General features: G+C 35.7%; 1 protein-coding gene across 7 annotated transcripts in view; it reads left to right on the forward strand.

Annotated features, from left to right (window-relative positions):
* Window positions 1-1151: 1151 nt before the first annotated feature.
* Window positions 1152-27280, forward strand: part of PALLD (palladin, cytoskeletal associated protein) — a 190202-nt gene continuing 164073 nt past the window's right edge. For 6 of the 7 annotated variants that reach the window (XM_039699944.1, XM_039699941.1, XM_039699943.1 and 3 more), the window contains exons 1-2: window positions 3908-4064; window positions 6969-8003. In XM_039699944.1, coding sequence (XP_039555878.1) covers window positions 6970-8003 — 1034 coding nt within the window. In that variant the 5' untranslated portion in view covers window positions 3908-4064; window position 6969. Of the gene's footprint in view, window positions 1301-3907; window positions 4065-6968; window positions 8004-27280 lie in introns of those variants that run through there. The other variant, XM_039699942.1, reaches the window with a different exon arrangement.

The following is a 27280-nucleotide window of genomic DNA, read 5'->3' on the forward strand; positions in this document are numbered from 1 at the left end:
GCAGCGCCCGCTCTCAGGTAACGCGGACGGAGACATCTCTACCCTGGGCAGTGTTTGTAGGCAGAGACCAAACAGCTTTGCCCTACGTGTTTCCCCTTTGTGATAAATCCGTGAGAGCACAATGTGCTTCACAGCCGCAGATGCAAAAGTGTATTAATCACAGGGCACAGGGGTGCAAACTCCTAAAAAAATTTCTTTGAAATTTTAAGGGATGCTGGGGGCACTTGCCAGTCAAGCAGCTGTTTGTACGTGTGTTCCATTATTACCTGCCCAGCTAATGAAGAGGATGGCGTCTTGAGGCAGAATGATACTCCAAGTGTTCTAGTAGTCTTGAGATAAGGGAAGCAGAATGACAAGTTTCTCAATGTGAGGTAGTTTGCCTCATGAAGACCTTAGGTAGACTATAGATCTTGGACTGACAAGTGTTCATCTCTTTCCCAGTTTACAGAATGGTATTAGTTCTTTGTGAGTTACTTGGCCTTCCTTTCTGTTTTATGGTTTCCTTTCCTGTTCACAGCTGTGGTAATTCTAGTAAGTTGTACTATTTTCAAAGTTTATTTATGTGTTTTTACTTGCAGCCCCTCAATCTCTTTGTTGATGAAATATTCTGTAAAAGAAGGCTGAAGGTTATTATTACTGTTCTGTTATTAGTTTATTTTTAACAATTGCTGTATTTCTTCCAGACCAATTACTAATATAACTACTAGGAAAAGCTGAAGGTGTATAAGCTTTCCCATTGCACTCCTAATATTCTCAGAGAAACTTGGAAAAATTGTGTTTGAATACCATTGACACTGCTTGCTACATATGACACTTTCATACATATATGACAGGTAGAAACTTGCAACGCACTCTATGAAAACATATATTAGCTCTAGATATCTAAAAAATCCATTTATTATTAAGTAAATACAAGCACAATTAAATGTCTTTTGCATACTGAGGGAAAACTAAAGAACAAAGCTATATATAGCATCGAACTACAGCAAGACATTGACCCAGTCTGTTTAAGCATAGGCAACCAGATTATTTTTTTGCTCTTTCAGAGGTGGAAAAATATGTCTGTTAGTAACTCAAAATAACTGGAGGTTTCTGTGGCAACTGGTAAAGGAGGTTGTATCTCTCTCTGCTGCTTAAAGTAGAAGCAGTTCTTAGAGATTTCTATTTGAAGTTTGCATACTGGTGTTTGACTTCAGGTCTTGGAAAGGAGATTGCTTATCTACTTGTATTTTATCTTGTTGCTATTTAGAGTAAGAAACAAAATAACAAGGACCATAACAGAGGTGCTCTGCTTTCTCAGGTAAGTACATTAATCATTAGGGTAAAGACCTTATTGCTGTATTTTGGTTTTACATAATTAACGATGAAAATCTTTTACATTATGTAACATCTTCATCAGATCAAATGGTAAGCTTGTACAACCAGAATAGTTTTATGGTTTTTGGGATGAGATTTGGAATGACTTGAGCTGACTAGAGTTAGAAACTATTATTAAGGTTTCAGGGAAACTGCAGCTGCATTCCATCAAATCTATTGGTAATGAAAACTGTTATCTCTGTGGAGTTCTGTTCATCAGCTGAATTTTCCATAAGACCGCAACAGGAATGGAGTGAGCATATTAGCTGCATATCTCTAATCTTGTTTGATGCTATTATTAATTTTAAAATATTGTGTGCAAATCCTAAATTGTTACATCATTGCATATTAAATCGTGTTTATCTTGCAAAATGTGTAACTGTTCCAAAGTTTTAGTCTGTTTGCCATTTGTTTAGAGTGATTTACTGCCTTTACTACATTTATAAAGGAGAATACACATTGTTTTTGCAATATAAATGGAAGATATCGATTCCAAAATATTCAGTACACATCAAAAATATAAGCATTCCCTAAATCACAGAAAAAGAATGTTGGGAAAATTTATTCATGGCTTAATAGAACTTTATAAAACCTTGCCCTATTTTCAGGTTATGAAGAATATTTCATTAACAGCTGAAGAGGAATTAATTGAACACAAATCTTTCACTTTCTGGGCAAATATTTCTATCATGCTGTACAAAAAGTATTGGGCATACTTGATTTACACAAAACAATACTTTATTTGTATTCAGAAAGAGAAATTTATTTTAAAATATCTCTGCAGATATCTACAGGCAGATATATTTTCTTCCCAGAAGTGAAAATTTAAACACATAATTGCAAGAACCAGGATTTCATCCACCCACTCCCTGTAGAAAATGCTGAAGATAGCCCAAGGCAGCTTGTTGCTGTTTATATGCAGGCTATTTTTGACTCCCATTCCAAGGTGGCGAAGTCTTAGGCATTTAGTGGAGATGCTGGGTGCCTGAAAAACATTGATTTTACTTTGTGGGGTGACTGCTTAAAAATTACGCATACAGTGGTTAACTCTTGGATAACCAGCTTCTTCTTTGTGCACGATCTTCAGCTCGAAATTTTTAGAAGCATGGTTCTGTTCTTATTTGGCACGCTGAAATCACTGTAAAATGACCTGAAATAAAATCCTTTTAGCTAATTTCACTACAACATGGTAAAGACGTCAAACTGCAAAAATGGGATTTGTATACATTGTGAAGCATTCCCAGTCCAGCAGTGAGTCTGTTCAAGCTGTGACTAGGGGACAGTAATTGCCTGTATGAAGATGCCAAGATGCTCTATCAACACTGAAATAGGATGTGTGGTACTGGCACTTGTTGGTACATAAACATGGTCTGATCCTCTAGGGAGCTCTGAGTCTCTTGTGCTCTTCTGTCACAAGAGTACATCTACTGCACTTCCATTGTTGCCAAGGAACAAATTTTAGTAAAAAATGCACAGCAGTATCTAGAAGACCTTGAGCTAAGAGCAAATGCCAGTGTACAAAATGATTTCAAATCTGAGAGCAGATATAATGGATGCTGGCAGAAGGGATGGAGGTCTGTAACATCTCTTTGGAGCTATAATTTCTTCTATCTACTCTGGAGCATGTGACACCCAGTAGGTTGCAATCTGGCAGAAACCACGTTGCCCACACATTGCTTTTATTTCTGGAAACTGTGTGATAAAGTCTCTAGATTAAACCAACAGTCTTCATGTTTACTTCTTCCTTTCACTGAGTTTCAACAGAAATTATGTGCTTGAAAAAGTGCTTTTGGACAGGTTTGGGTTTGGTTTTTTTTGTTTTTTTTTGTTTTTTTTTTTTTCTGGGACTAAACGTTTGCAGGAGTTTTAATGAGGTGAAAGTTCTTCCTTAAGAGAGACAGTAAGTGAGAATTGACTCTGCTACACATTCTCTATAACTCCATAACTCTACAGAAACCAAAAATGTATTTTGATTGTTTCAGTGTTAATACATGTGTCAGAGGTGCGGGGTATTTTTAAGCACACATGTTTTCCAGGGATTTTTTGTGTCTTTTCTGAGGGAGATACTTCTTTTATTATTTCACTTGAGATGTGAAAATTCAGTAGGTTAGTTTATTTGTACAGTGCAGTATATGGTTACAGATTATTTATCAATTATTACAAAAAGTTGCTGTATTTCTACTCATAAATCCAAAAATGTTAAGGGTCTTTTCCAACCTAAATGATCCTAATTTTTTCTTTTCTACAAGATTTTAAGGTACACAAGGAAGCTATTGATTTTAAACGATGCTTAATAGAAAAAGGCAATTATTTTATTTATTATAATGAAAATAGTGTTGTTTAAAACAATTTCAAATCTTTGACCATAAAATGTTATAGAAAGGGAATGGCTAAGCTCTCTAAATTTCTGAGTAGTAAGCACACAGAACTTTGTGCCACTTCCAGGCCGAACGTTGCTGCTGCTGGAATTCCAGATAGTGGCAGTCTGCTGAAACATGAGTTCAGTTACCAAATATAGATGAGTGGGGTACGAATTTCATAGTCACAGAGGACGGATGTAACGCACAGGCCACAATCTTCTCGACTAAGGACCAAGCAAGCTTCAGGGAAGGGCTGGAGCAACTTTAAGCCTATTCAGATAGAAAAGGAGAAAAACAACTTTACCTACTGTTAGTTATACTTGAACTCTTCATATTGGCCTGCTCATTGTAAGATCTGTTTTATATTTTCTGCTAAACGTAATTGTTGTGTTTGTGGAGTAATTTTGCAGGATTTCAAAATTCAGAGAAAAACTATGTGCCTTTTTTGTTTTAAAAAATCTTACTAGATACATTTCATCCTTCATACAATTATTTTGAAGATATAGGTCCTGTTAAGTAATAATTGGGTCATGTTAAATCATAATTTCTTATTTGGCAGTTTCTGCAAATTCAGGATGTTTATATATTTTTTTATGAGTCCTTTAGTTTTCTATGTTTTTTCCATATTTTAGTATATATCTCTACAAAATCTCAATTTGATTACTCTAATTTTCTGAAATTATTGTAATCCAATATGTTTCAAATTTAATATTTACCATATGATTCTTTAGAGCATCTGTATTGGGTTTTGAATAAACATTTAAACTGCATGATAAAAAATGTGGTTTTACTTGGGTGTAATTTTTAAATATATACAAATAGGAGCTCATAAGTAGTCTGAATGTAATAATGTTGATCTGCATGCAACATTGTAATTTATGCTTGTGTCTTTAAATGATACAGTATATGGCTTTGCAGGTTACCTAATGAGTACTGATGATGAAAACTGTTATAAATATATTGTAGTCTAACTTGGAGAAGCTAGAAATAGTGTTCAAAATTTCTAATTATGATCTTATAAGCTACTTGATAGGGTTAGTGATACTTCACCTCCAGTTCACTGTGATTACAAGTTGCTCTAAAAGAATAGTGAGTTTACATATTACAGTATGGCTGAAAAAAGTCTTTCTCCTGGAAGCTTCCATTCAGTTCCCTAAAGCTAGACGCATGAATCCATTTTCAGGAACCTTCTCACCAAGAAGGCTTATCAGCATTAGAAATTGCCAATTAACCAGCACATATAAATCCATCAACTTTATCTAAATATCCAGGTATAGACTGATTCACTTCAATTTAGACATCAGGCTTTGAAAATTACAATATATGTAGCCATTATATTTTTCTAACAACAAAGCTGAGTATTGGGAAGAAATATGTTCATTCATAATCAACTGATTTTAATAATCATGTTGGGTGGCTAACAATAAGCAAAATTGTCCTTCTACCCATGAAAGAGCTCATTGAAACATTAGAGCAGCTTGGTGTTGGAAGTCAGGGAAGTTTATCTGAGTATGTAATGTGTCACTTTGAGATGTGAACAAGCTAGGAACCAGTGTGTGTCAGATTTAAATAAAGATATAATTTGAAGCACAGATATTTATGTGTTGTCTAAATAGCACCTTTGTTCACTTAAATACAAAGTTTTAAAAAATAACTAAGATTTAAGGAGGCAGAAACTCTACAGTTTTAACCCTTGTTTCTCTGGCATTCATCCCGTTTATGCCTGAACAGCTGAGCCTCTAGACCAACTGTTTGCTGGGCTTCTCAGATTCTTTCTTTAAAGCTGCTATGTGGTAGTCAGTTATACTGTATATGCTTTTTTAGATTTTGTTGACAAGAGATTGGCATGGTTGCTAAATTTGTTGCCCTGTAAACGCAGATAACAGGAAAGGAAAACATAATCCCAGCACATAATAAACTTATCACTGAATTCTATAAAAACATTTATCAAACCTTAAATGCTTTGGGTTTCTTAGACTTCTCTTTTATGCGTTGAGTTGTAATCTGTTGGCAAGACAAACAGGCATATCAAGAGATACATATGCTAAGCCAAGAATTCCAATAATCTATCAGTCATTTAATGACTACATGCTGGGTAAGCCCTGGTTTAGTGACTACAGGTAATTGGAGTCTGCACAAGCTGATGCAAAATACGTCCGAGTGCATCTCATGATTGTCAAGCCATTTCTCCACTATCAGTAGAGAATTAAAGGAAATTTTTTCTTTTTAAATCTTATGTAAAATTTTTTCTTGTAGAAATTATCATTAGAATGAGAGGATTTTTCAGGGTAATTAAAACCACTGATGTTCAACTCAATTAAATGCTCTGCAGAAACAATAATTATGTTTCAGATCTCATCAGCCACAATCTAGTGACCAGTTAGACAAATACCTTTCAGCAATGAGATTTTCAGGCCAGTCTTTCCCTTGAGGAAAGTGTGGTTTCCCTGATGTCTTGTTTCTTGCTGACTTTAAAGAGAAGGCTCATCCTAATTCTGAAGTCATGTTGAGAAACTGGAGAAGTATAAATGCTTACCTGCTTTGTGAAACTGGTACAAAATATACATGATACACTTCCATTGAGCAGGATGATATATAGGTTGTGAAATTTGTTTCTTCAGTGCTTTACTTCTAGCATATGGTAGCTTGATATTTCATTTTGCAATTGCTACTAAATTGGTAGCAAGTTAAAAATATTAGCACAATAAGTAAAACAATATTAAACACATTATTAACATTAAACAGAAAGGATAACTTGGAATTTCTAATCCAAATATCCTTGTGTGTATCCTCATAATGGTTTCAAGTTGAACAATTCTCTCAGAATTTGATGGTTTAATGTCTGGAAGGCAATGTTAAGGGAAAGAGAAAAGTAAATATATTCCCAAAATCTTCATAAGGCTAAAACTAGGAAAAGAAAAAATTAAGTCTAATAGAATTGATGTAAAAAACGTAATCAGATGATGAAATAACAGCAATATACATATTGATCCAGTAGAATTGAGATTGTGCTAGGCAATATACAGGCAAAGGATATCTTCATACTTCTGAGGGAAGATTCATGAGAAAAATTACTTCTAAGTGTTCTCATTTCCACCTAGACAATTTGCAGTCCTGGCTCATTCTAATAGAAAACAAGGTTTATTATATGTCATACACTATTATATTCTGCTTATCTTACAGCTTTGTGTCTAGCTTATGGGAACTAGGATATAACATTTTTCATTAAGGAATTGTTCTTGTGTCTTCCAGGATGCAAGACAGAAGCTGTGGCCGGGCATTGCCTCTTTCTTTAATGCTGAAGGAGACTTACTCTCCAGAAAGCGGCAGTAGTACGGGATATCCTGAAAATATGTCAGAAGCTTCATCTTACCATGACTTTTTCTGTGATTCCCTGTCAGACACACAGAATGGTGAATTTTCAAATGAACTTTCTGCCTTCCTTACCCAGGAGGAGATAAGTAAGAGCCTTGACATAGCTCGAGAAGCCATTGCCAATTCCATGGAGGAAGAGGAGAACACAGCACCAGACTTTACTCATTATCTCGACACCCCTCTTTCTAGCCCTTCAGAAAACCCTTCTTTCAGGGACACCGACCTCCATGAGCAAGACACTTTACCAACACCTCAAGCAAGCAGTTGGACTTCATCTGCTGCAAGTCATGTTCTCCCAAGGAATCAGAAAGAGCAATCCACTGCACCTCAGACAGAGGATAGTTTTGCCACAGTTTCTAAGATACAAGCAAGCACCACACCTTTTCTACCTGCTAGTCCCAGCTTTGTCAGAAGCCTGAAATATTCAGAGAAAGGTGGTCCATGTATGCCTAAGACAAGCCCAAACTCTGAATCGACATTTCAGGGAGAAGCTCCTTTCAGGAACAAGCTGTGTGACAAAGCTGCCACATTCATAGAGGAGTTATCATCTATATTTAGACAAGCAGCAAAGACAAGAGGCCGTAGTCCCGATGGGGATTCTTCTTCTCCAGACAGTGGATACCTGTCACCTAATAAGAAACAACCAGCTTTAAGTACCTTGGTGAACCAGCCACATCAAGAGACTGAACCTGAGGACAAATTACCTGGAGTTCATCTGAATGGAGAACACTATTCTGGAAGGGGGAGCATCATGGAGAGCAAAATGGTCCTGTGCCGTCCCTTCATCAACATGGAAGAGCATGAGCTTTCACCACCTCTATTCACTCAGAAGCTCCGGAGCCAGGAAGTTGCCGAAGGAAACAAAGTATTGCTGGAGTGCAGAGTTGCTGGCAACCCAGTCCCTGATGTCAGGTAAGTGCTAAGTCACCAGATAGCATCACCTGATTGTGGAAGGAATCCACAATCAAGGAGGAAGGAATCCACAATCCTAAGAACAGGTATGACAGTGACCCTCTTAGAGGTAGTCACATAAGAGAAGTCAATCATGCAGTTTTAAAAAGCACAAAGATTAACACATTCTAATGTCCTTATTTCACTAGAATGTTTCACTCTGTTTGCTTAGGAAATGAAAATCTGCTTCATTTAAGAGCCACATGGCAAAATTAGAAACAGAATTGGCTCTGTCAACATTCTGTGTGATTGTTACTTCTTCAATCTGGGTAAAAGAAGAGACAGCTTGCTCCTAAAGAGCATATCTCAAGAAGATGATACAGTTTTTACTGCTGATTAATTAGAATGTCTCCAAGATCCATGTAAACTGTTTTTCTGAATTTTAACGCAGAGAGAATCATAAAATAAGTAGGCTCTTAATGACTGAGGAAATGAGTAATGAGAAACATTGCTGACATAATAGTTGGTTATTGTAAAATCAAGCAAACTTTTAAGTAATCACATCAGTATAAATTAGTTTGTAACTTCTGTCTTGTATCCCTTTTGACACACATAATTGTGCTATGTTAGCAGTCTGTAGATGCAGCCATCGCTGCATTGTGGCAAAAATGATTCATGCTAACCTTTTGGGCTCTTGCAAAGCTCCCTGACAGTCAAATTAATACACTTTCATGGTCCATTCTCAAATTGGTTTTGTTTAATAATTATTAATAATTCTCCATCTGGCAATTGAAAGAAGTTACTAATAAAAATTACTTTTTCAATGTTTCCATTGAAAAGAAAATTTCCCCCTTCGTTTCTATTTCATTATGGATCTTCAAGAGAGGAAAAATACGGCACCTACACCTCAAAAACTACTCATTTCAGAAGTCGGTGCACTTCTTTTGCGTGTCCTTTCTGTAGTGACACCGACTTGGCTGAAGAGGTCACTCACACACAGCACGGGCGGCACAGAGCCCTCAAGTGAGCGCTGCAGCGGAGCCAAGGCTGGCTCAGGGGCTAAGAGGCACCAAACACTTGAGTGATGTTCGGGTGAGACTCTAAAGTCTGAATCTTGGGGAAAGGAGGGGGTTCTTTCCAGATGGGAGAGTGTGCAGAAAAATATGTAAAGGATTTTAATCTATAACAGCATTACTAGGAACTTCTAAACAGTTTCATAGTATCATCTAGGCACATCATTGCTCTTCTTTCTGGATATGAAAAGGAGTTTTATGGTGTATCCTGTATATATCCAGTAAATAGTTAATTTGATGCAGTGGAAAAAGACAAGCCTATTTAAAACCGCCCACATATTGCAGAGCAAGTGAAGAATGTCTGTGCTACTTTCAGAAGTATTTTCTGTAAATGGGAGTTTTATATGGTTTTAAAAGAAAGCAAAACATCAATGATACAAAAATAGTTGACCATTCTCTTGTATTTTGGTAATGAAAATAATCCACTTTTCTAAAGCACTTTACTTAGACAATTGTTTCATTAGACTGGGTTTCTGGTTTGTTATATATGTGAAAAACAATCTTCAGATCATAGTCATATGAATTAAAAATATTTACAGTTTTCTGAAGAAACTGGCCAGAAAAATAAATGTGTAAAAGATATTAAGCTTTTTGTGAAGGTTTCTGAATAGGTAGAAAGTAGAAATGGATATTAGGAAAGCATTGTATTGCATTGCCAAAAGAAGAGCTATGGAAGAAGCTGAACTGTTACCCGGTGTGAGAAGTGTAAGAGCAAGCCATTTGGCACATGGAAAACCTGCTCAACAGGAGCTGCAGACAAGGGCATGAGCCAGGGCAGCCATAGTCTGTACATCTTCATATAGCAATAGAATCTGTAGAAACCAAGCTGCACCTCTTCTGGTTCTTCCCAGAAAACCCAGTTTCAATAACATAACCACTGTAAAGGCTGTTTTGGAACTCTGTGTGATAAGTGTGATTAAAGAAGAAAGCAGTTAGGATTTTTTGAGAGTTTTTTTGTTTGTTTTTTTTGCCTCAGCTGGGAAGAAAACTGGAAGCCCCATTTCCTAAAGTCATAAGGAAGTAACAATGGTGACAAGAAACTCACTAAGTTCTTATTTCACCAGGCACTCAAAAAGTGAACTCTGTGTGATAAGTGTGACTAAAGAAGAAAGCAGTTAGGATTTTTTGAAAGTTTTTTTGTTTGTTTTTTTTTTTCCTCAGCTGGGAAGAAAACTGGAAGCCACATTTCCTAAAGTCATAAGGAAGTAAAAATGGTGACTCACTAAGTTCTTATTTCACCAGGCACTCAAAAAGTTGTCCAGTGTAATAATGAATACAGTTGGTATTTAAGCAGCATCAATTACTGGCAACATTTAAATCATCCAACTGACACCAGAGCAAAAGGCCTCCAAAAGAATCTACACAGGCTTTTCTGATCTTTTAGCATGTTACTGCTTTTCTATGCCTCATATTTTATCCTGGACCCAAGTAATCTTTATAACTGGCTTTCTTCCCTTTTCATAGCTTTTTTGTAGCTAAACTTTCTAAGTCCTCAGCCTATACAAAGTTGAGGTAGAATCCTTCTTTATCCTGTTACTTTTCTTATGAGGATAAAGATACCAATGTTGCAGAATCTTAGTATAATTGAAGAAAACATCAAATGTAGTGTAAGGACGTGGTGTATATTTGAAGGTTATTTGATTAGGAAAACCTCTTAAATTTTAAGTTCCTTAGATGTTCATAGCCATACACAGCTGAAAGTAAAACAGTAAGTGTTATGGTTTGAGTGACAAAACTTGACCAAATAGCTTTGCACAACAAATAGAAAAAAAATATATTTTGACAGAAGAACTTAAAACTAGAATCTTAGTGTTGAAATCCAAAAAAAAAAAAATCAGTTACATTTCAGATTTTTTTTTTCAAAGTTCAATGTCTAACTTACTAGTTCTACTAGCAGAAAATCATATTTCTTAAAATGAATATTTTGTCACTGGTCAGATAATTCTTATGTTTCTGTGAGATTCCAGATTCCAGCCTAGGACCTAGGAAGGCACATAGTGATTTGAAAAGTTCTAGGATATCTGTCTTCTAAAGAAGGTCTAAAACATGTAAAATATAAGTTGAAACCAAATGTCTGTTACTCTCAAAACCAATTTATTAGTCAGTAGCTGTCCTTGAAAGTGTATCAGCAATGCTGTGTTTAAAATACTCATATTGGCCTTGAGCTAGCTGAAACAAATTCCAGCTGGGTGTGACTTAGACCTCTTCAGCATTCGCCTCACCACCTGAATATTTAATTGCTTCAAAGCCTGGAGCTGTAAGCTGTGATTAAAGTATTTTCTGACATCTACCTTGAGCTGTAAGCTGTGATTAAAATATTTACAGATATTCACCCAGCTTCTGTAGCATAAGAGGTATTGAAATTTTTATGCAAAATATATTATTTTCCTTTTTCCACAGCAAATTGATGCCAAAAAAATCCAAATCAAAGTTAAAAATAAGGCACTTTCCACAAACTACATGACAAGAACAAGGTCTCTTTGCTTTAAGGAAATAATTTGCTGTCGTTATATTCCTTTTCTTCTCGTAAGTGCTGTTTGTCTAGATTTGGCTTTAACAAATACCCAAAATCTGCACCTAGAAACGTTACTTGCATGTAACCCAGAACTGTTCTTATAAAATACAGAAACAAATGCAAAGTACAATACTTAAATTTATAATAAAACCAAGTTATGTTGACTTCTACAGCTTCAAAATCTTCATCTGTTTTACAGTCTTTAAAGGCTTTGAAGCCTAAAAACACACAATAAACTGTGGCACCACCATAGTCCACCCATCAGGCACAGACGCAAAAAAATTGAACATCAGATTAAGTCATGCTTAACACAAATCTACACACCTGTGTAAAAACTCAAGTGTACAAGACAACAGTGATTAAACTACCTACACAACAGCTGGTAGTTTTAAGTCTTGGAAATTTGGTAGTTTTTAGTCTTAGTAAGAGGTATCCCAGATGTAGTTTCTTTGCTGGACTTGGTTTGAGGTAGGAAAATCTGTGGTTTAGAGATACAATTTAGGTTTATTTCTTGAAGTTTCTTATGAGTAAATTTTGTAGTTGTAGTGAAACTTGGTGGGAGATAGAGATGTTCTACTACTTCTATAATGGCAAGGCTTTAGTATTACTTATTTTTATCAAATGTGAATAGTTGTTTATGTATGTGTGGTAATGGGACATACTTGACCATTCTAGGTGTCCTTAGGTAAAAACAAAACCTGTTTCATGAGTATATTCCTTGCTTTCTTGTAGAAACTCTTTAATAATCATCTTCAAAATTGTTGTGTTACTTTTTTATTTGTAGAATCTTAACTATTTTAGTTAGATTTTAGAATTAGATGATGAAGGTCCTGCTTTTAAAATATTCTCATTAGCTTATATACATACTTGTGTTAGTCAAGATGGAAATTTTAGTGAAGATATTTTATTATGAATTTGTTTAAAGTATTTGCTAATTCCATTCTTGTTTGCTTGACCCAGACCAAAATTTTCTTCTGAACAATGAAATGCTTAATGTGTCTTAAAAACAGAGTTTAGTAGTTTACAAGTATTATGTTAGCTACAGTGATTGCAGAAATAATTCATAAAAGATAAAAAAGATTAGGATATATTCTGTGTGGGAGGAGAGGGCTCTTGTGACTTGAAAATAAGTAACAACTATATATATATTACACTTATACAATAAAAAAAATCAAGTCCTATATTGATCTTTGAGGTGATTCTTACCTGAGTCCCAAAATGTAATATTTTGCAGTTAGAACTGATCTAAAATACTTCCACAATTTATGCAATTGTTTCTGTTCCACTATTTCAGTGTTGTTATAATTCTTTATTAATATCTAGAACAGTGCAACAAGAAATAGTGGTTTTCTTATTATGCAACCCTTTGTAAATAAAAAGTGTCTCCAAAATACCTTGCATTTATTTCCTAAGGGTTATAATTCATGTGAATTGCTCACACATAAAAACATTTTTCTCATAGTCTCCCCATAATTTTCTCTATTAAAAGGTTTTCCCAATTAACATACTTTTATACAGAAATCTCCCAGAGTCCTCTATTAATCTTTTCAGAGCAGAATCCTGCTAATCTGTCTTCTTACTAGCCTTTTGCAAACAGAGGGTGCTTGTTAAGGATGGAAGAATATTCTTGTACCTAAGGAGCTCCTTGGGTCAAAAATGTTCTGTTTGCAGATCTGGATATTTTTCTGTGTATGGAGGGATCATTGACAACCATCTGAAAGCGTTAACAGCATTCTTATTGCTGAGATTAAATAGAAAAATATTGTTGCTATTTTAATCTGGCAGTACACTCTTTTAAGAAATCTGCTCAACAGTAATATGTTGTCATTTAGTATTTTATTTACACTCAAATGAAGAGAAAATATCTTCGATATCATTTCTTTTCATATCAATATGAAAATTTTAGTTCAGCATACTCAATATTTTTCTAAAAAAATAATATTTTTTACTTCTCTTTATCAAAAATGTCTTCTTTTGTTGGACTTTTTTCTTCATTTACAAGTCAACATAATAGCTATTTGCAGTTGATCTCATTATTCTTTTAGCCCTTCTTTCCTTCTCATTTATTTCCTTTTATACTCTTTGTTTATTGGACCATACCATGCTATTCTTGTGTCTTTTGTTTGTTTGCTTTTGCTGATTTTCAGGTAAGGCCTGGCCATCTCCAGGCATCCCTGGAGTTTGGATTTTCTTTCAGAGCAGATTTGGAATGTAGTGTTGAAAGTCACCCCAATGACTTGTGAAACTGCTCCTTAATTCTGCTTGTCTTAGAGCAGTGCTCTGGACTAGTGGGCTTTGCTGGGGAATCAAGGGGTAATGATCCAGCACCAATGGTAAAGCTATTGCAGTGCAGTGGCTGCCCGTAGGGAGTTGTGCCCTGCAGGTATTAGGTAGATAGCCTGCATCTTTCCGATATTTCCTTTCCCATTCTCCATTCATTTTGTGGCAAGAAGAGGCCACACCCTGCATCTGGGGAAAACACGCAGTGGAGTTAAGGCCTGTGTAGGTCATGAACCCACCTGCTTTAAAAAACAGTGGCCTGTCTGAGAATTCTAGTAGTGTGTCAGTTTTCTTAACTTGTAAGTACTAGTTCTTTTACCTTACAAACACTTGGAAAGATTTGCCATGGTGCTCCTTAAGAACAGCGTTTTGGAGACTCTTGTATATGATTGTCTGATTGCAGAGAGGGGGCAGAGCTTAGTGCTGTGCAGGTTGTTACTCTCTAGGAATGACTGGTTACCACCTTTCTGTCTGTGCATGGTGGCATGGTATCTAACCCAGTGGATGTACCCATATGCAGTGCTGGTGAAGATGTTTTTCCAAGCAGGGAGAGCTAGTAGGATTGCTTTGTTGATGTACTGCATGATATTGGTTTCTGACATGGTAGTGTCAAGGGCAATGAGGGTCATTAGGGATGTGTATATTCAGTTTTCATCTGGCCTGGTCTTTGGATATTCATCTGGGTATTCATCAATAATCATACCTAGCCTATGGGAGGAATAGAGGAGGAGGATTTTCCCCAGCCTTCCACTGCCTTCTCCTCCTTCAGGACTTCTATAAAAGATTCTGAAAATTTTGGGTTCTCTTTAGATGTTAAGAAAACCATCTTTCACTAAATTGTTATCTCAACCCATAGGCTTTGCTTTTGTCCCTCCCTCACCAGAAGGGACAGGGGAAAGGGGAGTGGCTTATTTTAGAGTTTAATTCCCTCTTAACCTCTTTCCTCCCTCTGTTGTGGGAGTTAACCCACAATAATGATAACCAAATGTTTTGTTTGAAAAGTGAAGTTTTTTCCCTTGCTTGCCTGTTTAACACCATAGAGTACAGTATTTAAAACAGGTACCTGGAATGCATGGCTCTTTCCTATGTGAAATGACCTTTACGAAGTTCAGACTGTGATAACAGGATAATTTATATAGGTCTTATAAAATAAACAAATTGCTAGAAAACAGGCAGAGCAATCCACTGATGTTGCAAAATGAATATTCAAAGATCTAAAAAAAATGTGTGGATATGGTTGGGAAGGTGGCCTATGGTGACATAACCTCTTTACTTGCTGGGTTTTGTAGAAGCCCCAAGGAGGATCTGTAGATTCTGGACACTGGGATTATTCTTATGTTTTGTTTATTTATTGCCTCTCTAGAATAGTTTTGACTACATGATGTAAGTATTTCCTCATTTTTGTTATACAGGCTCTGTGTATCACCAGGCTCTTTCTTTGGAGCTGTCATTTTTAATTAATGTGGAAATAGCACATTCTTGCTGTTGAATGTATCACACTTGTAAATTGTGGGGTTTAAAAGTTTCATGCTTTTGTTTTGGGTTTTGTGTGTGTTTTTTCCCATCCTGAAATTTGGAAGACTAAAGCCTGTTAGGTGCATGAAGACGACTGCTGCAAGAGGCAATTGTAAAAAAAAAAAAAAAGGAAAGTTATTTGAACTAGAATTACTCTCTTAAATTGGAATTAGGAAGAGAATTCCAGCTCAGGTACTTTATTTTTCTCTTTGCATGCATGTGTCTCTGGTTTAGTTTTTCTGATTGCATTAGTGAAACTTTAAAAACATCTCATCATAACTTCTTTATTCTTTTATTCTTCTTTTTCTGCCTCTCAGTAAAAGAATGCAGATCTAAAGTTCCTTGCTAATGCTCCCAAAATAAATAATGTATGGACTAGTATTTATAAAAATACTCGAAGATTAGATAAAAATGTTATCAAAATACTTGATGGCTAACATGAAAAGCTTAAAAATAAAGTAATAAAATTATGCTGCTATCTACATAGTAGAAAAAACATAAAGGACTTTTGCCTTGTATTTACACAGGAATTGGATGAGACTTGGATGAACTTTAAAATAATGTGGCACCACATGTCTTCAGAAAGTGCTTTCACTACACAAGCTTTGTCCATGTTAAACATTTTTGGTTTAAAAACAAAGTTTAATTGAAGTAGTTTTAAAATACAGATTTTCCACAAAAGTAGGGCTGAAACAGTGCCAGAGGCAGAATTCCAAGAGGCTGCTTTTACTTCATGTTTCAGAATTTATTTGTATAAATCTTATATGCTGTCTCAGGGCCTTTCCAGTATTGTGCAAAGCATCAACAGTCAAGAAGTCTGACAGTGAGGAAATACATCAGCATTCTGCTTGGCATGGACTAATTGAAAGTGATCTGTGAAAATTAAAACTAAACGTAGAGGCTAAGTAGTACAGAGGCAGGAATGAACCGACATGATTTAGGCCTATTTTACTTGTACTGAAAGAGAAGAAAAGAGTAGTGAGGCTTTTCACAGAGAAGTGTTTGAAGTAAGTAATTCTGGCATCAATACTTATCAGCGTTCAACAGGTATGAAGTGCCATTCCAAATCCCATTTAAAATATCATGCTTAATACCCTTTGACATGTTTGCTCATTTGCCTAAAGGCGGTACCACATCTTGGGTTGTTTTAACCTTCTTAAGGGCAATTATAGCAGTTTATTAGTGTTACTTAAACAGGACATATATTTTTAAAACACAATACACTGCTTTATAAATTAAGTAAATGCAAGTACAACTTTGAAACTTGATGCTTTAAAAATTCTTTCTAATAAAAAGCTGTCATGTCTGAAATGCTGTGTAAATGCATTCTTGGCAATGTGAAAGCTACCTTTAAAGATATGGACAATGAAATTTAACAAATAGGACTTCTCTGCAAACATTCACAGCTGAAAATGTTAAACTTCAGTTTGGGCTATTAGAGCTGGCAGGGCTTTGAGGGAGGTAGGAAAGGCTATGGACTAAAAGCTTATAATAGAACAAACATAGAAGAAAAATTGTTAAACAGCAGTGAATAATGAGCTTCTTTTATTTTATTCTGGAATCCGTCTGGAAAGAGTGTTTTTTCTAACAAGTGTTATAGTTTGATAGGACTCTGTTAAGTGGGCTGGAACTGTGGTTCATTTACTAGTAAATGGACTTGCCTTTCCAGCACATGCAGTGGTGAAAGGAATAAAAGAAATTCCCTTGTCCTCCTATTCCCTGTAACATAGGAAAATAAACAAGTAAGTAATGGAATTATAGGATATCCTGATTTGGAAGGGACCCATGAGGATCATCCAAGTTCAGGTCCTTCTCATAGTATCCATATTTCCTTCCCTGAGCAAAAAGATATAAAGCAAGCAGGAAAGTTAAGGAGTTAATTTTGCTCACATTTGGAGGTGTGTGGTGGGGGAAGAACATCATGTCAAGTAGACATTTTATGTTGTCATGAGTTTTCACATTGCACATGCTTTAGAAAAAAAGTGAAGATTAAAAGATTATTTGAGGTTTTTACACTTTGGGATATTTATAAATGATGTAGTTATGTAGTGAGGAGATAGATAGCAGAATGAACAAAATTTAGAAGTTTATCTTTGTACAGAATAAACCTTTACTAAGATATTGTCCCCTAAGTGATTTAAGTGTTTCTTAGCTTTTGTCATCAAGAAAAATTTTCACATGCATTACTTTAAGAAATGTACTTAATGTATATTTCTGTGCCTCTGTAAGTTGCCTTATCTGAAGTGACTTCCAAAAGGGGAACTGATCAGTTGGAATAGGAAAAAATTGCAAACAGCTGAAACACTGAGGGACTTGATTAAGTATTGAAAACTTGAATCAATGTCCATATGATATCTTTCTACAATCAGGAAATTAGGATCTTAATAAGTAGCTTATCTGGGTAGAAAAAAGGTGCAATTTTATTAAATAAATCAAGATGAATAATTCAACTAGATAATTTCACTTGTGTTTACAAGGGGAAAGTTGCAGAAGGGCCGGACGCCTGTACAGAAGTGTCTCATCTGATATACTGAATTACTGCATGTTCAAAGTGTTTGTTACTGACCTGGCTCCAAGAACCTTATTGCCTTCAAGTAGTGTGCTACCACTTGGTGTGATACTACTCAGCATAGATGAGTACACAGCTTAGGACTGGGAGTAGTATGAACTTGAATAGGTCTGACTTCCTGTGGGAAAGGGAAATAAATTAAAATGCCTGAGGATTGGAGGTAATTAACAGATGGAATAACTCCTAAAATACTGGGGTTCTTTTTTTTCTGGTACCTGCAGGTCAAAACAGAGACTAGGAGATTTAGGATTAGATTCAGGATAGATTTTAGGAGACTAAGATTTTTCTGCCACAAATCTGTTATGAAGACATAGCTGTTATGTTTCCTTTAGTCTAATGCTAACATGCTGCTTCAAATCAAAGTGATTCATTGTTTCATGTTATTAATATTATGTACTTGCAATTCATGCATACATTAGCATTATAAAAATAGCTTACTTCGCAGTTATGCAGTGCCTTTCACGTGAACATTTCAGTGCTTTATAAAAACAGTTTGTATAATATGTGAACAGCTTTTCTTTATCTCCTCTTATGTGATAAAGTTGTGCTTTTCAGGTGGCCAAGGGAAAAAGTTTAGACAAATAGAATCCATCTCTCATTTATAGTACAACTGATGGGCACCTATGTGAACTCTTTTAATACCACAGAGAATGTGAACATATTGCTCTTAGAGCAAGTTATTCAATCTAGACTACTGGTTCCCCATTTTCAAGTGAGACTAAGAGAATTTATCCTAATCTTTGTGAAAATCAAATTCAGTTTTGTTTTTTGGGAAAGGCCGTATTCAGGCAATGTTTATTGGACATGTTATGAATCTCCTATGAACTTGAGTGAATTCACTTTTCCAACTGAAACGCATTACCTGATAGATCTATTACTGACTCTGTTTTGTATAGAGCCTTGCCAGGTCCCCTTACCCTCCACCATCAATGAAACTAGCAGTTGCAGTAATCTCTGTAGAGTTGTTTCTCTTTTTCTTTTATTTTTTTTTTTCCTCAAAAAAAAATAACCTTACTAAACTTAACATTTGCAGCAGGGATTATTACAACCTGAAACCTGACTCACTGTTGCAATAGGGTTTTTACAGCTGCAAAAACAAACATGGAACAAACAAAAGCATAGCAGTCTAGAAACAGAAGTCCTCACTTAAGTTAAAGTTTTGTTTACACCCAGTTTACATGGTGTTCTATTAAGTTTGCTTTTCCAGTCAACAGGAGTTTTGAGAAACAAGCTGAAGGCAAAACCTTTGTTCTGTAAATAGGTTGCCCTTTGCTACCTCAAGAATTGTAGGACTAATACCAAGGTATGTAGATTAGAACAATTTATCCATTTTACTGCAATTCAAAGTGAAATGTCTGCTTTTTTTACTGAAATTTGCATAGTGGTGGCTGGCAATACTGTAGCTGCACTTTTGGCAACTATCTGTGCTTACCCAAGCAATAGCTTCATTAGATAAGGAATGTCAGAGATGAAATAAGCAACTCCTGATTCCATAGAAAGGCTCTCCACACAGATAATAAAGATTCTTGGAATGCAAATGTCTGACTGTGGGAGATATGAGGAACCACAGACCCTACGTGTGGTTCTTCCCATATATGACTAAGGCATTCTGTGAATTGGCAGTGCAAGAAAACTACACTGCATGCAAATGAAATGAAAGAACTGGAGAAACAGCCACTGCTTTGGAATGCTAGAGAGAGGCCGAAGACACAGCCTTTACTGGAACTTTTTCTTTGCAAGTGCAGTCTGGTTTTGACATCTTTTTTAGGACTCCACTGCTATCATCAAAAATCTTACCTCCTGATCATAAGTGATGAAGCTGAGGTTACTGGGAGCAGATTTAGAAGGAGTACTACAATCTGATTGCTTTTCTGCCAATCACAGTGTCTTTCAATAGAAATATCCTTTACTTGTTTCTGCTAATTAAACCACAAGTAGAACATAATAAAGATGCATAAACATAGAACAGATGAAGTTCCTAGTGTTTTACTGTATACTTTTTGTCTGTATTACTAATGGAGTATTCTGCTTTAGAAATTGATTTTAGTAATTTACAAAAAAAAGGGATTTTTTTTTTTTATGGAAAAGCATTTAATACTACTATGTGCCTATCCTTTCTTTGCTTTTCCTAAAAACTGTATTTCAAGTAACAGCCATTTCTTTTCTCAGAAGGGCAATTATCTGTGAGAAATAAAGTGCCTTCATAACCCTTTATGTCTGTCTACCAAGAGTGTTCATCTCTCCCTACTTTTTCCTTTAGGTATTCAGAAAATTTTCTCTTTCACAGTATAAAATAGTTCCACTCAAGGATCCAGAATCTAAAGCTAGGGATATTTCTTCCTCAGATTAGGTCTGGTTTTCAAATATAATTTGGCAATTGAAGCAGGCTATGGAAACTCAGCTGCAGGTGTGTTGATTTGAACAAGGAAGCTCCATCTTGTGTCGCAAGGTATTTTACTAAGATGCTAATTCTGCTCCCACTAGAATACAAGTATGACTTTTAAGTAGTTGTACCTCTACTTTAGCCTCTTGCTGTCTTTTTGTTTCTTTTTTACTGCCTCAGCTGAGCAAGTACATTTAGTTACATCGAACGTAGGCTGTCCTCCATTTCCAAAGAGTGATGCTGATTTTTCTTGTCTTCCCACAAATAGAACAAGTCCGCCCTCAATATGAAGTTCTTGATATGTGAAATGTGTTAAGACTTTCCATCAAATGCTGTTCTGTTATTCTTTAGAAGAACTCTGTTTCTTTTAGTTGCTTAGTAAGTTTTCCACCTTTTAATTCTTTCTTGATTACTCTTTGGTGAGTAGTGCACAGGGCATAGCTTCACACCATTTTATTTTTGCCTTGCATATTACATTTGTTCTATTTTCTTACTTGCTCATTTACTCCTAGTGAGCATCGCAAATACAGTTTCTAAGTACCTTTCCCTGTACTCAAAATGGAAACCATCTAGTTAGTTATATAATCTCCCTCAAAATAGTTGATCATATAGGAGGCATCTAATAATAGTTGAACAGAAATGCTTTTTTCCCTCATTGGTCATTAAAAAACTGTGACTAAATTAATGGCTGACTTAAAAATAAGTAAACATTACAAGATCCATGTGGACATTAAGAATGGAAGCATCAAAAACTTTGAATATGTGAAATCAATTTTCAAAGATACTGGAGCATGGGAGCTAGTGGGGAGGTTTTAACACATTACCCATTCCATGTACATTACATGTATATCTTAGGTGTGAACATGGCATTGAACTTTTCATTCCAGTTTTGAAAAGTGTAATGATAATTCTTAACACCCACTATCTGAAGCAGAAGGAATTTCAGTGGTGACTTAACACACATGTAATCTTTGCTATAAAATAATTGTTTATGCCTTTGTTTAGAGTGACAGTGGCCTATTTAAAATGTGGAGTTTCTTTGTTTGTTCTTTTTTTCTGCAGTGTATCAAGGGCCAACATAATCTTCTCAGGAGGAAGACATGTGACTGTCAATCTCAGGGAAATTTTTACCATAAAGGACTGTGCTTTGCTTTTCCTTACTTTAATAAAAATAGAAACAACAACAACAAAGCACCAAAACAAAAATAATCCACCAGCCAAAAAAAAAAACACAACAACAACAAAAAAAATAGCAACTCCCCCTACACACACACTAAAAAATCAACAAAAAACAAAACTCAGCAACAATGGAGCAAGTTGCATGGTATATTGAAGATTACTGAAACAAACATGATGGAAATTCAAATGGAGTAGTGGTTGACATACATGAGCATATTTCTAATCCATTTTAAGATGCTATTTATTCAGTTTTAAGACTAGATATATCTATGAGGACTTTATTTAGTCATTTTCCATGTTAATTGCAGTGAATGTAGGTTTCATATTGTGCTTAGTGTATCACCAGTAGTATTTGAACTTTATGCCCACAAAACAAAATATATGAATAAGTGCAAATGAGATTGTCATCTATTTGAAGTCCTGTGAGGCAGTTTAAAGAACTACTGTGTTGTTTAAAAAAACAAAACAAAACAAAACAAAACAAAACAAAACAAAAAAAAAAAAAAAACCCCAAAAAACACAAAGCTATTTAACACACAGTATCAAATATTCAATCTGGCACATATCATCTTGACTTCCAAGAAAACCTTGTATTGTGGGCCAAAGGGAAGAGGAGGAGGAGAATTTCTGAGGCTTCTACAATACTGCAGGCAGCTGGTATTCTAAAATTAATCTTTCTTGCATAAGCTGAAGCAGGATAGCTTCAGCTATAAGATCAATTATATCAAATATTCTCCTAGGTTTATTTAGTGAATCTTATAGAACAAAACTGAACCTTTTCTCAGCTTGCTGAAGAATGGAATGAAAAAATCTTCGAGATTGACCATTTAGGCTGGAGGGAGATTAATTTCTGACAGATGCAGTTCTTCTACATAATACCTCTGGGAAAGTTTTAAATTATTCCTGCCAGTTATACTGCTAGTTATTCACAGTTTGGCAGGGAGGGGAGGAAAGATCACTATTTTAGTACTGCCTTAAATGCAAGCTCTTGTACTAAAGAGTTCTCTTAAACACGAGGTCCTGAATAAATAGAAAAGCACAATATATAGAAAAATACTCTATTGCAAAGGGACTTGTTTCAGGCCCATGATAAGTCTGCAGTCATATTTTGCAATGGCTTGGAAGTGTCCAGTTGTAATTTGGTAGTTAGGTAAAGTAAGAGGAATTTGTATGGTCGATTGATTTTGAAGCCCATCAGTGTTTAAAGAGAGCAAGCAAGAAACAAGAAGGATCCTGACTGTTATTTTGGTATTCTAACAATCTTTCATACTTTAAAACTTCAACAAAGCAAGCATGCTGCACAATTAGTTCCAATTTCAAAAATCTTGTCTTGGTTTGAAAACAAAACTGCTTTTTTTGTTGCTTTTCTGCAGGATAAGGAAAGGAACTTGATGTGAGAAAAACAAATGACAATTGTTGCAAGTTTTTTAAATGTATCTGAATGATTTCTCTTATTTTCATGTGGTTATATTATTTTTGTAAGTACCTTTTCTAGATTTTGGATTTAGAGAAATAAAACTATCCTTTCACTTAATATTTGAATCCCTTTCACTTTTCTAATTTTATGTTTCATGAAACCTTATAGCCTGAGAACCCTTTGAGAGTAGTCATCATAGATCTAACAGAATACTTTTGATATTTATCACAGCATGAAGGCAAAATGAAGAAATGCTGAGATTTAATGATGTTTTTCTTCAGAGCAGCTACTAAAAAATACCAATGGAAAAAATGTTGATCTGTGTTAGGGCCAAATATTAGCTAGAAAGGAAGTGTTTTGATTACATTGTAGTAGTATGAAATATAGCCTAAATAATGAAAGGCAAAAGGCCTCTTACTATATAATCTTTTTGGCCATCAGCCAGAGCAGGAAATTTTCTCTGGGAGAGTGAAGGTATCGAGTAACTTGAAAAGTAATATATTTTTAAAGACACTAACTTCACTTCACACTGCTTTCTAGAATTAGATTGTCACCTTAAAGAACAGAACTTCTTGTTTGAAAAGTTGACTGCAGTCTAACCCTTTTTCAGTATTTATCTAAAATATGCTTTAATTGGATAGGGAAGAGGGAGAAACCTACAGAATACCATTGTTTTAGTAAGAACCTTTATTACTAGTGAATAGCAGTATACTGGGAAATATACTAGAGAACATCATATATTATTCATGACTGTAGTACAAATGTGTCACCATAAAGTCAAACACTCAAATACCATATTTGCAGTATTTCACTTAACAGAAGTGACTCTTGGCACAGTCAATGTCAGCAATAAATCCTGAAAAGTTCAGTGATGGGTCCTGCAATTATATTCTGCTTCTCCTGCTTATTGCACCAAGTGAGTTTGTTCACTTTTTTGAAAATCTTTGTGGCAAGACCATTGCATGAATGAATCTATACAGACCTAAGGCAGGAGAAGGAGCAAGGACAAAGAGGATGTAGATGGTTGGAGGGATTTCAAATCAGTCTTGAAAGGATTTTGGTTACTGATTGAACCTTTAAAAGGACTGTTATTTATTGTACAGAAAACTTCGTGCTGCTAAAATTTGAACAGTGAAATAGGGTTTTGCTCAAGACAGTTGCAAATTGTTTACTACTATTCTACTTTTGGGGACAAAGCTACCACAATATGTTATTATGTACTAAAAAAGTTCTGTTTCAGAAAGCACACCAGTTTATAATACTTTTGAAATGTCACTACCTGTGATATTTGCTATATGAATTGTGATAGTGATTATTTCTTGTCTCAGTGGATAATTGAACAATCACAATATTCATGTACTTCATGGTGAAGTAGAGGGAGTTAAGACTTAGACACAAACATTCTATTCCATCAAGGCAGCCTGATTCTCTCTCTCGCTCGAGTAGGATGGGTGTTGCAACAGAAAGTGTCTTGGAGAGATGTGAGATTCCTTCTTCTTTATCAGTCTTATGCAAGAGTTCTAAGATGGGTAACATGGGAGAATCAGCATCAGTCCTGGTAGCTTTGCATGCATTCTGTTCATAATGCCAGATACTGTAATGACATCACATCATAAATTATTTCTTTGGGGGCATCCACACCTCCCTTAATTATTTCTATCCTTTGAAGAGTTGCTGATTACAGCTTCCTTATCCCTTAACTTCAAAAGTCCCAACCCATTAAAAGGTTCTGGGAAGGATTTTGTGACTGCTAAGGGTGTGGGATTTTTAGGGTTTTTTTCTTTTTAAGAGAGGAATGAGCAGAAAATTAGGTGTTTAGTTTGCCTGAATTAAAAGAAAATGGTGCCCAGTAATATATATATATTATCCTGCCAGTTCTTTAGGGCATATTTTGAAATTTGATACAGGGCAACCTTTGTGCTAGAGATGTGCCTTTTGCCACTCCTATGAAAATCCACTCAGAGCTGGCCAAGTTACAACCTGCAGTTTGTTCTGGATTTGTATGTAGTTCCATGATAGAGGAAGTTTGCCCTAAAGCAAAGATTATGTATTGTACTTGTTATGCTCATCTCAGAACCCAATCCAAGAAGCATAAACCTTTACAAGCTGGTGGATTTCTATGCTCTCCATTAGGCCAAAGAGGCTGGGACAGTTTGAAGAGAATCTTTGGCCAGGAGTATAGGGTGCTCTTAGGATCAGCACTGGATGACAAGAGGCCACTGTCAGGAGATGTGAACAAGCTGGGAACTGACCAGATAAAAGCTCTTGAAAACCAGGGCAAGAGGGAAGGACAGACTGCCTGGTTAAGAATGCTGGAATTGCAATCCAGTAAGGATAAATGGAAGGACATGGAAAACAAAGAAAACTGAATGAGAGGTCAGGAGGCTGTGCTAGAAAATGTGAAGTACATGGTTTAGGGCTGCCTATACAAAAAGATATAGCCATATAAAGGATGGGACCAGGATGGCTGGGACCAAAGAATTCAACTCTCACTTGCTGTTTAGTAAGAATTTCTCATGGTAGATCAAAACATTCTGATGTGATTTCATCATGCCTTTTGTAGTGTTGTATGATAGAACTTACCTTGTTGGCTTTTTCCAAGAAGCATAAAACTGCCTTCAGTTCTACATAATTGTTGAAGTTATAAAGTTAATGACTCAAAATGTAGAAAACCAAGTTTCACTCAAACAATACACTACATTATGACATTATGTAGTTATATAACCACATTTGCTGCCACCCCGCCACCCCCCCACCTCCAGCATGATCTTATTCAGCAGGTATGGTAGAGGGGTAAAATCAAGAAAGGAATTTTGTGGAATTTATCCTTTTTTTTTGTTGCTGGAACTGGAAAACTAGGTATTGAATGAATATGCATAGTTATTGAATGAATACTGAATTACTTCTCAGTAATGAGGTCAGTGTTTTCAGCTGCAACTGAAACAAATAGAAATTCTGCTCTAACTACATGCTGCATTATTTGGTCTCTGAATAAACCAGCTCCTAAATATTTCATATTGAATTTTGCAATCCCTTTTGCTAAGCAGTGATAACACTTTTTATATCATTGTTAATTCTGAAAAGGAGTTGCTTATGAATTGTTCGTGTAGAGGGAAATAAAAGGACAACAAATACTTATAACAGTTTTAAAAGTAGGTAGACATTATCTAGCAGAGAAGTCCAAATGTTGTTTGATGAAATCAAGGTTCTGAAGGAGATAGAACAGGAATAGGCATGGATATATAAAGTTAAGGAAAATGAGAAAGAACAGATTCCTTTCAGTCTCTCAGATCTTTATTCTTGCCTGTCCTGTACTACATGTTATGAAAAAACCTGGTAACAAACAGTCCCATCCTTTTCCCTCCCAAACACCATTATCTGCTCAGCTGATTCTCTCCAGAGTATGTGTTTGCTATTTGGCATTTCCTAGCATCTGAGTGCTTAACCTCTTAGAAATGCTTTTTAATGCACTAGGCTTGTATGCAATGCCTTTTCTTTCCAAATATAACACCGAAAGCTCAGAACTCTCTGTCATTCATTACTCATGAGATGCACAAAGTCAGCTTGTCAGATATACAGCTGCTCCAGCTGACTTAAAGAAAAAAAAACAATAAATGGTAAAATTATTTTAGAATGATTGTTTAACCTATGGTTGGAAAAGATTAAAATACACTACAAATTCTATGTACATTTTGAAAAAAACATAAGGCATCATTCCTCCAAATATGCTAAAAAGAAAGGCCAACAACAATGGTATGGAAATAAAAGTTTCTGCTAAATGTGTGGTTGCGAGGCATGAGTTTAACATTCTCCAAGCACATAAAAAATGACTAGTTTTACCTGTGGGGAGTATTTTATCAACACATTTTATTAAAACAATACCCATTCTTATCAACCAGAACCAGGTTCAGTCTTGTTAATGGGATGAATTGGCAATGACTTCTGTCTACATAGCAACCAGCAAATATTGTTCCAGTGGTCCAGAGCAGCCAGTGAGAGGCGGGGCACTCTGGGGCAGCTTTACTCATGCCCATAGCACTGTGCTGCAATTCCTCCTCCTGACAACCCCCTCCCCACTTCACGGATGTGAACATTGTTGAGTATGATCTCATCTGAAAATCTCAAATACTTGGCACTTCTATGACAGGAAAGTATTACAAAGTGCTGAGGCTTGCTTCATGAAGATTATAGGTAGGAAGCAATTTTAATTTTGTTGTTAATGACTTACAAATATTTACCAAAAAACCATAATTTTGCTAACATTCCTAATTTCAGTAAGAGTTCGTCTGTGCAGTATTTAATGTTTGCAAGTCCTCGTTGTCCTTAGGGCCTCTTAGTGGAAGTGCACTCAGCTGCTTTTTATTGTT

The sequence above is a fragment of the Passer montanus genome, unplaced genomic scaffold, assembly GCF_014805655.1.
Source record: "Passer montanus isolate IOZ18808 unplaced genomic scaffold, ASM1480565v1 scaffold14, whole genome shotgun sequence".
Taxonomy (NCBI): domain Eukaryota; kingdom Metazoa; phylum Chordata; class Aves; order Passeriformes; family Passeridae; genus Passer; species Passer montanus.